The sequence below is a fragment of the Lepisosteus oculatus genome, chromosome 8 (genome assembly GCF_040954835.1).
Source record: "Lepisosteus oculatus isolate fLepOcu1 chromosome 8, fLepOcu1.hap2, whole genome shotgun sequence".
Lineage (NCBI taxonomy): Eukaryota > Metazoa > Chordata > Actinopteri > Semionotiformes > Lepisosteidae > Lepisosteus > Lepisosteus oculatus.
Window position 1 is genome coordinate 48,360,830 of NC_090703.1, and position 13,509 is coordinate 48,374,338.

A 13,509-nucleotide genomic window follows, 5' to 3' on the forward strand; every position below is an offset into this window, starting at 1 on the left:
CCCCCCTCCCACACACACATAGTCCTCTCCAAACTTTTTCATTGAAGTTGCAGAGGGAAATCCGATTTGGTAAGGAGCACAACTGTGTAATGCACTTGTGTGCGCATTTCTTCAGTTATTCAGTGATTATTCGGATTGGCAGTAAGGTACGTGTAACATTGTAAAAGCACCCTTTTACAACAGAGAGGTCTTCAAAATGTGCTCCAAAGTTTAAAAAATAAATCGAAACCAGCAAAAAAGTTCAGCTGTATTAAATAATTTTGCTATTCAGTGCCTTATAGTGCTGCAGAAATACTGTCTGGCTCATATAAAGTAGTTAAAGCAATGCATCTATACTGTAGTGTGGTAAAAACTTGGAACAAAGCACAAGGCCTATCAGACCTATCCTTAGAACAGCACAAATGCCATTGAAATAAAGCACCACGAGTCACAGCAAACCAAGGCTAGAAATGTGAGAAAACTACCAGCTAATTGGGCTGTGTAGGATGTTTGAATGTTCATCACATCTAGTGACACAAAAACATGTTAAACTCAACACTGGGAAGATCAGGGATATTCACGCAGAGTAAGAAATGCACCACAAACAGCCAATCAGTGTGCGCAGGCTTTGTCTTTTGTTAACAGTAAGCAGAAGTGCCTGAGCTCACGAAAACTGCTCTGCTGCAGTGCTACAGTTTCACCGACGATGATGCAGTCCTGCCGTCTCGAAACGCCACCCACCACGAAGCACAAAACCGAGCAGGAACCAACACCACATTCCCCTCGTGTATGATGCAGGACCTGGTTAAAAAGGGGGGTTGCTTTATGACACCCCGCTAGACGCGGCGTCGGTGTGGGAGACGGTGACCGCCCTCCAGGGGGAGGGTTCATGGACGAGCCCCTTGCTGGCGAGTGAGAGGTGGGCGTGAGTCGGTGCAGAGCCCAGGGGAAGGAGCCAACTCTGGCAGCAGTGATGTGTGTGAGCCTGGCAGGAGTGTGCTCTGTGATCAAAGGCAAGCGGGGAGCGACAGAGAGATGGGAGAGGGAGGGTAACAGGAAATGATGTTTCTTTACGACTCCACAGCATGCCTCTGTGAGCCCTCTCTAGGTTCAGCTGCAGATCTCTCTGGGTTTTTTCACTACTGAATTATAGAGGACGATCAAAGAAAAGCTTTTATTCCAGCTCTCTCACTTTTTTTCCATTTTGCATATTGACTTGATCCGTGTTCAGCCTACATTTTGAGGGAGAATTACTTTAACATTTCAATTGAAGATCGATAAAGATATCCTAAGTGTAAAAAATCTGCTTTTACTGTAATGGAAGTATCTTATCATTGCCAGAATCTTTTCTCTTCCCTTCCTAAACTCTTTCAAGATCGCTTTTAAGTTTTGGGGGAATTGGGCACCGTCTGTATCCAAACTTCATCAACACATCAGCAGATGTATTGAAACCTTTTCTATGAAAAGATTTTATTATGAGGCAGAAAGGGTTCATAATGCTGAGTATGGTTCTATGACGACACATGAAGTTAACTGCTGAAGTTTTTTATTAGCTACATCGTCATGAAAAAGCTGAAAAGTCAGATGGAGCTATGCCTTGGTTTTTTGGATGTGAATGCCATTCACGGATCACCTTAAATATCAAGGGTCACGCAGCCTCTAGATTGGTACCTTTAACTGAATTTAACTTTTATTATCTATTTCCCGGGGAAAAACCTGGGATTCTTGGAAGCAATCCGGATTGTTTTTGTTTACAAGCACAAGTTTCTTCCTGTAGTTTGTTTTACCATGCAGATAATTGGGTTATCTGGAGTGTGAAAAGGTGCAATTAATCTCAGCTGCTCCAGAAATGCCCTCTTCAGATACCAAGACTGATTGCCTATTGAATTTAATATAGTAGTGTATTTGCATTGACTTTTTTTTTCTGCAAGATGCATCATTATTATCGCAGAACAGATCTTGGCAGGACTGGAGTGCTGTGACAGTTAGGAGGATGCAGGTTACAGCACTGCTGCTAACCAGGGAGGAGAAAAACTACACGGATGTAGTGGTATCATTTTCACCTACAAAAGACATGCTGATTCAGCTCACCACGTGAACGTTCCATGGGATTTCAAACTGCACTTTTTTTTTTTGCACACAGCTCTGCATCTCTGGTCCAAGAGCCTCATCCTTTCTCTTGCTGCAATTTCCCGCAAAGCTCCAGAGGTAGAAAACAAATAATATAAAAAACCTGAGAGCACCTCAACCCTAGAGCTCCCTTAATTTACAATACATCATCAATATATACAAAGTGGAATCTGACGTCTGTTAGGGACTGTTTTGTTTTCTAACCTTGTAAAATGCCGAGAACTAATTAATAGCTACATTCCCATAATTCACAGCAAACGCACCATAAATCTGAGAGGCGTTCCTTTTAAGAGAGAGAGCAACATCAGTTTCACTGGTCAGAGCTAGCTCTGGCGCACTCATGAGCATCGATAAGAGCTCGGTTGAATCACCTGTGCTGGGCTGTGGAGTTGGACTACATATACGCAAAGCAGAATTCGATTTTCAGAGTGGTGAAAAGGTGAGAACGAATTAATATTTATGCTCCCATAATGCAGATAAAGATATACAGTTTATAGTGACACCTTGTGAGGGGAGGTTCTGGTCACTATGGGAAAATGCTTTCACTTATCCTTCAGTATGAAAGAGGAGTTAAGATCCAAGTCTGGGGGAGTCTCATGTAAAAAGGTTAACAAATTGTGAAAGAATGGTAATCCTTGGAGTGGAGTTCCTTTCTGAACTCCTTTCTGACACGTACCGCAAGTCTTAACTACCAGCCAGTAGGCTAATTCCCTTCACTGACCAAAACAATGTTTTACTTTCATTGAGGGTGTTCGGCTCTTTTCCTTTGGTCTGTAAACGTCTCCGTTGCTTTTGCCTTTTCACCAACCTGCGCCCAAGTATACTGGTCTGCTGGACTGTTATACTGGGACCCTCGGGGATACTGGAAAACACCTGCATTAAAGCAGCCCACAGCTTCCTGGTGCAGCACTTGTGGCAGCAGCTGCAGTCTGTAGCTGAGAACTACAAATCATGTCTCATGGCAAGGCTATAAGTGTAAATGTTTCCACACCCTGGCCCATAGTATTTAGTACCTTTATTGTCCTGCTGCTACCGGAGGTGATTCTGAGCTTTACTCTAATGTTTTCTGGAGAGCTGATTAATGGTTGCATCGGTCCAGAGTTGATTACTCATTGAACAAATGGGGTAATGCAGTTATGCCGCACTAGTTGGTAGCTGAAAGCATACAGGCGTGGGCTCTCATGCCCCAAAACATGGGTGAAAATCACGGCCAGCAAGCAAAGACTTCTCCTAAAGGAGAAGGAGGCTGGAATCAGGGGGGGCTTTGACACATTTAACTCTGGGCAGACAGGGCTGGGCTTTTAAAAACAAGTGCAAACAATGCTGTTTCTATACCAGCCTCCAGAACGTGACAGAGCATTTGAAGGTACAGGGCAGCCTTACAGGGGGGGGTTTCTGCTCTAAAACAGGCTGAAAGTTCTTGAAAAGGCTGAAAGTTCTTCGGGGGCCCTGCATGAAAGAGAAGGGTGGTGACAGGGTTCCACTTTCCATGCTTTATGCAAAAGTAATAATTATAATAATAATTCCTTACACTTATATAGCGCTTTTCTGGACACTCCACTCAAAGCGCTTTACAGGTAATGGGGATCCCCTCCACCCCCACCAGTGTACAGCCCCACCTGGATGATGCGCCAGTCCACTCCCCACACACCAGCTCTCAGTGGGGAGAAGAACAGTGGTGGAGCCAGTTCAGAGGGAGATTATTAGGAGGCCATGATGGGTAAAGGCCAGGGGGAAATTTGGCCTTTACCCATCATGGCCTCCTAATAATCTCCATCTCTGAACTGGCTCCATCACAGATGAGGGTAACACCCCTACTCTTTTTCGAAAAACACCCTGGGATTTTTAATGACCACAGAGAGTCAGGACTTTGGTTTGTGCGTCTCATTACAGTAGAGTGTCCCCGTCACTATCCTGGGGCTTTAGGACACACACAGACCGCAGGGTGAGCGCCCCCTGCTGGCCGAAGTGATGTGATGCCCAGGGAGGGGAATGGGGGCCTTGCATGGGGACCCTAGGACACCGCAGAAAAGGACAGTGCAGCAGGCAGGGTACAATCCAATCCAAACAGCACCCTAAGCGTCACTACTGATTAGGGAACTACCCTGAGCCCTACAGTACCTGCGGGGCTCGGTCAGCGGTCCGTACGCGAGTCCCACGGCCGGGCCTGCGTCTGCTCCTCCGGCTGCATGGCGGTCCAGGGTTTCAGCTGTGCTCTCCCTCTCTCCTGCAGGGCTGGACGACTGCCTCCAGCAGTACATCAAGAACTTCGAGAGGGAGAAGATCAACGGCGAACAGCTGCTTCACATCACGCACCAGGAGCTGGAGGAGCTGGGCGTCACGCGCATCGGGCACCAGGAGCTCATCCTGGAAGCAGTGGACCTCCTCTGTGCCCTGGTCAGTGTCGCGCGCCACGCGTAAGACGGCCTTTTCTTGGCGCTGCACTCGCGCCGCGCTGCCGGCGGCAAACCGTGCAGTTAAGCCCACTTTCTTCCATCTGTGTACTCCAGAGCTGTCCCCTGTCCATGCCCTACTGGCTCAGAAACCCTGAAGTGAGACCACCACTATCCACGCAGGCACTGCAATGCTCCTGCATACTGTGCCATGTGACTTGGCACAAATACTGTAGCTGCACCATCCAATACAGTGGTTTCACTGACCTACTAAACAAGCCAGACCAAGCCCAGTATTGGGAGGTTAAGACTGTCATAGGGCTCTCCTTGGGAACATCTTGGTCTCCAATCTGGCATCATGCAGGTCAGATGGACTCTTAGGTGGCCGCCATGAGTCCCTGGTGACTCAGACTGACTGTGCTCTGCTGCGCTTGCTGCCCCATGAACACTGATGCCCATAAATTCACCAGAGCCTCTCATTCTGCCAGCATATGTGTCCAACAGATATTGCCAGGCTGAATTTACTGTTCCTATTTACTCATTTATAAAGCACTTTCATTCAGGTTTGGCATAATACATGGCATTTAAATGCAAAGTCTTATTTTTAGTTGCTGTTTGAAGGAGGAAGCCATACTGTCAGGCTGCCGAGCTGATGAGCTCATCTCTGCCTCTCTCTCTCGCTTTCTCAAAGGCATTGAAGCAAAACGAACACTGGTCCGTCAAAACAGAAAGCTTTAACTCCAGGTTTATTCAGTCGTGTCTTGGGGACAAAGAAAATGTTGGAATTACCCGAACATGTCCTGCAATAAGCAGAAAACCATCCACAGCGCATAAATATACATGAATACAGAGGACAGTATACGTACAAGAATATTGCATATCACGTATGAATAAGTTTACTGAACAGCAAAGACCTGACCAAAATTGCTTCTGACTTCTAGGAATTTTACTGTAAATGTTAACACAGTTAGTTCATCAGTGTAAAAATAAAAAAAATAAAAACCTGTGCCACACCACTGAACAATGAATCCCAGAGGTAACATATAGACGGTAATTAAGTGCTAGTGTAAAAGTGTACATGCATAATTATCTGAGCGTGCAGATGTTCATTTCTAACCCTGTCAGTTCTTCCTGAAGCCAGAACCCAAGCCCATTCCACATGAGAGGATAAACACAGCCAGCTGTGCGAGCAGATCGTTTCAAACTGCAGCTTCTCCCACCGAGAGAGCTCTGCTGGGTGTCTGGAATAAACAGCCCAGTTGAGTTTATTAGACTGGATGCCATTCTGGAGTCAAGGTCCTTCTAGAAACCAAAGAAGCGAAATAAGCTGAGTGGCCTTGCTTTTTGTTTACTAATTTGATGACAGTATGCTGATGTGATTCTGGATGTTGATCGGGGGACCTGCAATCGCCTCTTGTGAAGTTACGCCACAGGACAGCGATCTATGAAAAACCGTGACACCCCATGATTTTTCCCCTTTACTGCATCTGCTTCATTGTCATCTCTCACCCAGTGAGGGCCCACTCCCTGTGCAGACAGTGCAGACCCAGAGGTTGGTTTTACACTTGAGCTTCCCAAGCCAACAGCAGCTCAAGAGGGCTGTAGATGAGCAAGAGGAGCAGTAGGGAAGTCAGGGGAGCAGGATCTCAGCGTGGCTTGTCCTGGGGTATAGGCCTGCTGAGAGGAGACATGTACACGGCGGAGCTGCTGGGTGGGGTGGCAGGAAACAACCCTGTGATCCAAGGAGGAGAAGAACAGCTCTGGGATTTATCTCCCGGGTGGGGCTGAGACCATGGGAGGCAACAAAGCCTGGATTTTTCTGGGGGGGGGGATCCCCTGGAGGGTCTCTGAGCACCCCAAACTGAGAATCTAGTGGTCAGATCAGAGAAAATGCAAGGCGTTATAACCAAAGAGGGGGGGAGGAGAAAATGTACTTTGGGGTTCAGAGGTGAGAGAGAGATGTGGCGTCTTTGTGAATTTGGTGGTTCAGAAGGTAGGAGTGCTGGAGGGACTGGAGCTGAACTCATATTACAGTAAGAATCCGGTTCTCTGCTGCTCCTGGCTTAGCTCGCCACCAGCCGGTAAACAGTTTCTAGGTGTTAAAGTGCAGGCATCCGTAAGGATGATGTTGGAAGGTGTCTACGGGGGACAGAAAACGGAAATGGAAGGCGGGATGAAAGAAACAATTCCCACAGCGTAAACCAACTTCCCCCCGAACTGTCACGTCGCAAAGCGTCCCTCACACCCGCCTGCCGTCTCCTCGGCTCCTCGGCTTCTCGGCTGCCGGCTCGCAGTGCAGGCAGCACAACGGCAGGAGCTACGAGACTCCGGCGCGTTCCTTTCTGCCTCTCCGTGACAGACAGCCCCGCTGCGGAGCCCGATCAGGAGGGGGGACGGGGCTGCGGCGTGCCCCGACTGGCCAACAGGCTGCGGGACAGAGCCGGGGCGGCGCGCGCACGCCAGGAATGTCCGAAAGCCCTTCCGTCATCTGAGGTGCCACGATAAAGAAGGGGGAAGGGATGGTTTCAGCAGCTGTTTCACTGAATTTGGCTTATTTTCCAAGCTGTCTTGAATCTCCCGCTCTGAAAGCCTAAATATTGAGAGGCCCACGAGCTGACGAAGACCAAGCCCGCTTCATGACTGTGGCTTAGCCACCGAGGTGAAAGAAACGTCTCTGTGGAGGGAGCTGCTGTCAGGTGTGACAGGGTTCTGCTGTTTGAGGGAGTGCGGAAAGATGACCCAGGTCTGTGGCCGTCTGCGTGTGTCTGCAGGGCCAGAGCACAGAGGAGAACCAGGCAGATCGATGGCACTGGACGAAGGTCACCTCTGCAGCGTCCTCTTATCTCCTGAGTAGGTGGGAAGCAGACAGACAGCTGATTTCCTGTGGGCCGAGTCGTTCTGCTCCCAAACGCACTGGGATTCCTCTGCATTTAGATTCCCAGTCCCAGTCTTCCCAGTCTTGTTATTCCTGCTGGCCCACGGAAACTCATCCCGGTTTTTTTCCAGGTTTGGATCTGTGCTCTTTAAGGTACCCTCTGGGAACTGGTCATGAGTGACCTGCCTCTCTTAAGAAAGCCTCTTCCTGTGCGAACGGGCGAGAGTGACTGTGTTGTTAAACATCAATTTTGACATCCTTCCGGAATGCCTAACTCCAGATGACATCCCTTCTTCCAGTCCTCGACTTCGACCGAGTTGTAATCATCTGAGACTCTTGTCCCTTATGCTGCACGTTAATCCCCAATTAACATGGGACTGACACCTCGTGTTCTTCATGGACATTTTGAGTAGAGCTCTGTGCACTGCTATTAGGAATGACTGATCTGAGCAATGTATCGTACAAACAAATACTAGGATTTTACCCTCCATTTATTTGCTCAGATCTTATGTACAGTAGGCTGCACCATGCATCTGAGTGGTCAGCCATGCAGCATTTGGGTTTGGACGGGCCTCTCAGGGCATCCTTGTGATCTGGAGCACGGCAGCGTCTTCAGACTCCCCGATTCCTGCCATGACTCATGCCCGGCCGCTTACAAAGCCCTTATCGATTTGCACAGAGCGTTTCAAAGTCAGATCATGTAGAGGCATTACGTCATTCCGGCAGGAGGGCTGACATGAGTAATTGCTGCGCTGGGGAAAGGGCGCGCCTGTCAGCGTGGCCGGGGGAAGGATGCGCGGAGCGCCCGGCGAGCGAGGAGGGTGACGGGCAGGGCCCGGCCGCCTGGGCAGCGAGGGCTGGAGCTGGCTGAGCCACAGGTCTCTCGCTCTGTCTCTCGCTCAGCGCCCCTGTGCACTGAAGTCAGAGGGAAAACAAGAGGGAGCTTGAGCTGCTGGCTCTGTTAAACACACGCTGAGCCCCGGCAAGAGAATGGCTCACTGTTCAGGGAGTGCACCGTGCCAGTCACAGCTTGTTGGTGTTGGACGTTTAAGAGGAGTGGAAGACACACAGAGAAAGGCACGAAACTGGGCATGTTTCACCTATGCGGACTATACAATACAGGCGGTCACATGGACTAGAATAGTCCATGGGATAACACTTGTCAGTGCTATTTCACTGCTCTGTTGTGGGAGAAATGCAGGCAGGGTTGTGCCTATTTGCACTGTGATCCCAGAGTGGACACAGCAGAGTTACAGGTACAGTATGTGCCAGGTGGAGGACAGAAACCGCTGCCACTGATGCCTCTCTGAATCTCCATGAACGGGGCGCATGACATGTTATGAAGGATTAATGTTCGGTCTCATAATTTAAATTAGCATCAGGGCCTTCAATCTGGAGCTGTCACCTCATGAGGGAGACATGCATGGCCTTTGCTAAAGAGAGGACTCCCAAGGGATTGTAGCTGGTGGGTTTGTATGAGGGCTTTGCCACCTGTGGCTTTATAATAATCCATTGTTGCACAGCAGGCCTAGGATCCCTGATCGGACTGTTTTCCCTGCAGGTTCAGTGGGTTAGTGCTGGGAAGTCTTGAGTGATTGTAACCTGGCTCTAGGCCATAACCCGAAAGTGACAGAGCCTGGACATGCGACTGCCGTCTCTGCAGGACGCTTCAGGGTTTGCAGTTCTGAAGCGATCAAGGCTGGGGTGAAAGCCATGCAGAGGCTACGCCAAAGTGCTCTGGATTAATACGCTGAATCGGATTCAAAGGCAGCGGGATTTCCTTCTTATAGGCTGGGCTCACGTTTCTTTTTTTTCATGAAAATCCCACACAGAAATCTTTGCATTTCGCATGTGCCAGGCTGAAAATCAACGCACAATTCCTGTATCTGCCACCAGTGGACTTCTGCTTGTCCCCTGAATTGCTGAGACGGAAGAGCTCAGGAGCCCCCCGTGCAGGACAGAGGGGAAGCCCTCTGTTCTCCCCCTGAGGTGAATAGAAGCCAATCGGCAAATCAGAAAAATGGATTGCTTCCGATTCTTGATGATTTTCAGTCTCATTAGCCATTTTTAATTTCTTCTTGGATACCCAGGTGGCGAAGGCATCTGGGAAATCCAATGTGGGGGTAGGCGATGGGGTACTTGTTCCGCCAGCAGGAGCTGGAGGGCTCAGCATGGCCCGCGGTGCAGAGGGAGCCAGTGGCGCTATCTCAGCGCTGCACATGGCAGGATTAGCTGCTGTACCGCGAGTTACGTCAAGCCTGACGCTTCCTCCTGCTCTCGGCAGCCATAGGGGAGTCTGGGACCAAGCGGAGGGAGGGTGGGGAGGCGATCAGTACAGACAGCGAGTGTGTCACAGCTAGGCCGGGAGAGGCTCAAACTGGATGGGCTGCAGCCGAGGAAGAAGAAGTCATTATTGCATGCGTTTAACACTTTTCACAAAGGATAGCAAAGTGCTGTCCATTCAGGAGGAAGTCCACTTCTCCCACCCCTCTCTGGAGGAGAGGTGAGAAATGGCTTGGCGTGTCGAGTTTAGAGAGGCCAGACTGTGCAAACCCAGAGAGAAAATGAACCAGCATGCACCAGGGAGAGCACCTCTACTCTTACGAACTGTGCCTCAGGATATATCACGACCTCAGTGGGGACAGCACCTCCCATAGGGATAGCATCCTTGGTCACCAGACTAGGGCACCCGACTGGAAGTTATTGGCCAGAGGTGAAGAGCGCCACCTACTGGTCCACCAACACCACTGATCTAGCTAAAGTTCACACACGTTAACGCAAACAGAACAATTAGGATACATTAGGGTGGCTTGTTGTAAAAATTCACTGTGGACTTTCCATCAGCATACGACTTTTTTTTTGCTTTCCCTTTGTTTGGCATTTAATGTTGAAACACTTCGTCTTCTCGGTCTTTCTGGTCACCATCCTCTTCAGCCCCTGGCACCTCACCGCGAGCAGCACTGGGGATTGGTACCCCAGAAATGTCTCTTCCTGCTTGCTGAGCCCTCTTGCTCTCTGCGGCAAAGAAAGGCCGTCAGAACCAAGACCCCACCCTGGAGTTCGGCAGGTAACGCCCTGACATTCTGAGCGAAGGAGAAGATGACGAGGAAGGATCCGGGAGAGACGAGCGGAGAGGCTGAGTCATCAGCCTTGTCGCCCTCAAGCCCGGCGTGCAGAAAGTAGAAGGTTACCACGGCAACCTGCAACACAGGCCGACACGCACGTTAATGGAGAAGACAAAAGAGCATCCTTCTTCCTGGGCTGACTGACAGAGGGCGGTGTCTGGCGGTGTGGGGTGGCCCAGGTGAGGGGTAGGCTGTCCCCCACTGGCAATAACCCCTCAACAGCCCGCGCCCAGCTCCACCCTGCCCACTGCACCCACCCCACAGGTGGGGAGGAAGTGGTGAAGAGGTGAACTGTGGGAACTTTGCAAAACCACCGAAGCTTCAGAGCTTGACGTGCATTGATCTCAGCTCCCTTGCTGTGGAACACTCCACCGTCTCGCACCTCTCTGCCCATACCGCCTCTCAGCTGTACCCATTAGTTTCTCCCCAGCAGGGGGAGCTACAGTTAAGACTCCTTAAGGACCCCGGAGTCTAAGGAGCTCAGGAAGCGTGCTCTCCAGAATGAAGCTCACAGGGCCCAGAACTCCGCACGGGGACTGTCGATGAGGAAGAGAATTTGTGGCTAAATTGAATACATGCATATTAATCCACTGCACAGCACAGCTCACTTCAAGAGCAGTGTGTCTGCTCAGGGAGTTTCCATGAGCCACAGCAGCTCTTCAGGGTGAGAGCTCACGCAGGTTTCGGGGGTGATAAGCAGACAGGAGAGCATAAGACTCCCCCACCTGGGCAAGACAGGAGTCAATTGCAGGGGTCACCCCCCAGTAATGCTGCTTCCATTCATACAGCAACTCACCCAGGCGCAACAGCAGTGTCTGCCCACTTACCCACTACACTACACTGCCCCTGGATTAATTGGATCAAGTCTAAATGATTCTTTTGGAGTAGCCTTGTTTAACAGAGAGAGAGAGAATTTCCTGGGTTCGAACTGGCTCTTTCTCTCAGCTGTCTATAGCCAGGAAGACAAAAGTCAAGATCTTTATTACTTAGTGTTTCCTTGCAGTGTGTTTTTTTTCCCAGAATGCACTTTGCTTGCTGGCTAAGGCCTTTGACGGAGCAATTCATCAACATTTGGCAGTTTGCAGAGATGCCACACGTGCTGAGGAAGTGGGACACTGAGGAGGGGATGGAGAGGGCCTGTTGGGGGGCGAGGAGGTGTCTGACTAGCGTGGCAGGTGTCAGCGGGAATCAGTCACTGCTGGGGTGCTGTGTCTGGAGGTGCAGTTTGTAGTTGAGCGGGATGCCTGTCACTCTGTCAGAGCCGCTCTGTCAGTCTGCTCGGTGTGAAGCAGCAGAGCACTAACATAAGGGCATTGCACAGCAATTCATCTGGCTACTGCAAGCTCTCAGCTCTCCCTGCTGGGCTTTGAGCTCCACTCTTCCTCTTATTTAGATATATCTGTGCACGATGCTGCAATGAAATTCCTCATACATAAAAGTGGTACCATGCAATGCAGGTTTGCATGGGCAATGACAGAGGACATCACGGACAAAGCTGGTGGGCACTGCCATCGTGCACAGGAATAATTCTCTCCTGGCTCCACTTGTACCTGCACCAAGTGCAGTTGTGTGAATAAAGTCAGGTAGCTTCAGGAACACCCAGTGATGAGTTTTAGGCTCATGGTGAAACGGGCCGGGCAACAGGATGACAGTGCCGCCAAACAAGCAGGCATAGCTGAGACGCTCCGAGCACCAGGACGTGAATCTCTCCGTCGGCATTCACCAGCCCGACTAGCGCGCGCTCCCATGCTCCCACAATGCCGAGCTGCACCCTCCGCTGGCGCTGCAGGCGTTGGCGTCTGTGTGCATCCTCCTGGGGGGGGAGTGGCAGTGGGGGGGGGGCTGCGTTAGGAGGGCAGAGGGTGCCCTGAAGTGGACTGTCAAACTCATCGGATCATTCCTGCTGCCTTGGGTGGGGGTGGGTGATGCCAGCTGTGCCCGAGTGACCGTATCGGTGTAAGACCGTTCACTATCTGGAAGGTACCACTTTAACTGCTAGCATATCGCGCCGCTGCTAACAGTATCACGATGCTTCAAGTGTATCTTCAAGTGCCTCTCCAGCTCTCTCGGCTCGGCTCAGCTCGGGGTTTTCGTGGCCAGAGCTGCGCCCTCCCGCCACACGGACAGGGTAGCGCTTGCCACCGGCACTCTGAACGCAGCACGGCACTTTCCCTCTGCCGGCTGGAAAGTTTGCGCTGACTGTCCGGTTGCTTGGCAACGAGTGGTTAAGAAAACACATGAATAAATCTAGAAACAAATAATCGTATAAAACTGCCGCTTTGAGAGTTCATGACTCACCAGTCTGTTTGAGTCTTAAATTAAAAACATTGAAGTTATCCATTATCTGCTGTTCTGACCTCCCCTGTGCTACACACGCTAAATACAGAATTGTGCCTGGCTGGTTTATTGCAGCCTCTTATAGGAAAGCTCCAGTGCTGCTATGAAGCCTAGGCGATGAAGGGAATTAAATAGACTTAACATTAAAGTAGATTTTGTTGTGCTTGAGCTCTCCGGGCTTTTGCGGGAAAATCTGAGGCTTATCTGGACACCTCGCTGTTCATTCTAGTCATTCATCGCACCAGTTATAAATACAAAAACGCCAATTCACTAGTTTTGAGCAGAGGCTCGCCTGTATCCGGGGTGTAATACTGCAACATGATTTAAGCAGGAACTGTAGTCCTTCGGACACACGTTGAACAAACTCTGCCTGTGCAAGATCTCTCCGTGTGTCAGGTGGATTAAAACAGGGAGTAATCTGGGTAAACACCTGTCGAGGTGTGGTAAAACCTTGCACGTCATGGTAAAACATGACGCAACAAAGCATATGCAAGAGTGAAATCTTCTGGAAACATGAACAATTGCCCTGCACAATTAACAAGATAAATCCTCACAGGAGATGCATGATCTGAAGAATGGAGGTGAACACCTGCTTAGGTATTAAGACTGTGCTAGAATATTCAAGCACTGAAACCCTGTGTCTTGGTGCATCGGAGATTTCTGGGCATCT

The 13,509-nt window shown here is 50.0% G+C and overlaps 1 protein-coding gene across 4 annotated transcripts in view; it reads left to right on the plus strand.

Annotated features, from left to right (window-relative positions):
* Window positions 1-13,509, plus strand: part of LOC102695009 (connector enhancer of kinase suppressor of ras 2) — a 103,076-nt gene that overhangs the window by 23,003 nt on the left and 66,564 nt on the right. For all 4 annotated transcript variants that reach the window (XM_069193667.1, XM_069193668.1, XM_069193669.1 and 1 more), the window contains exon 2: window positions 4,343-4,506. In XM_069193667.1, the coding sequence (XP_069049768.1) occupies window positions 4,343-4,506 (164 nt within the window). The remainder of the gene's footprint in view (window positions 1-4,342; window positions 4,507-13,509) is intronic.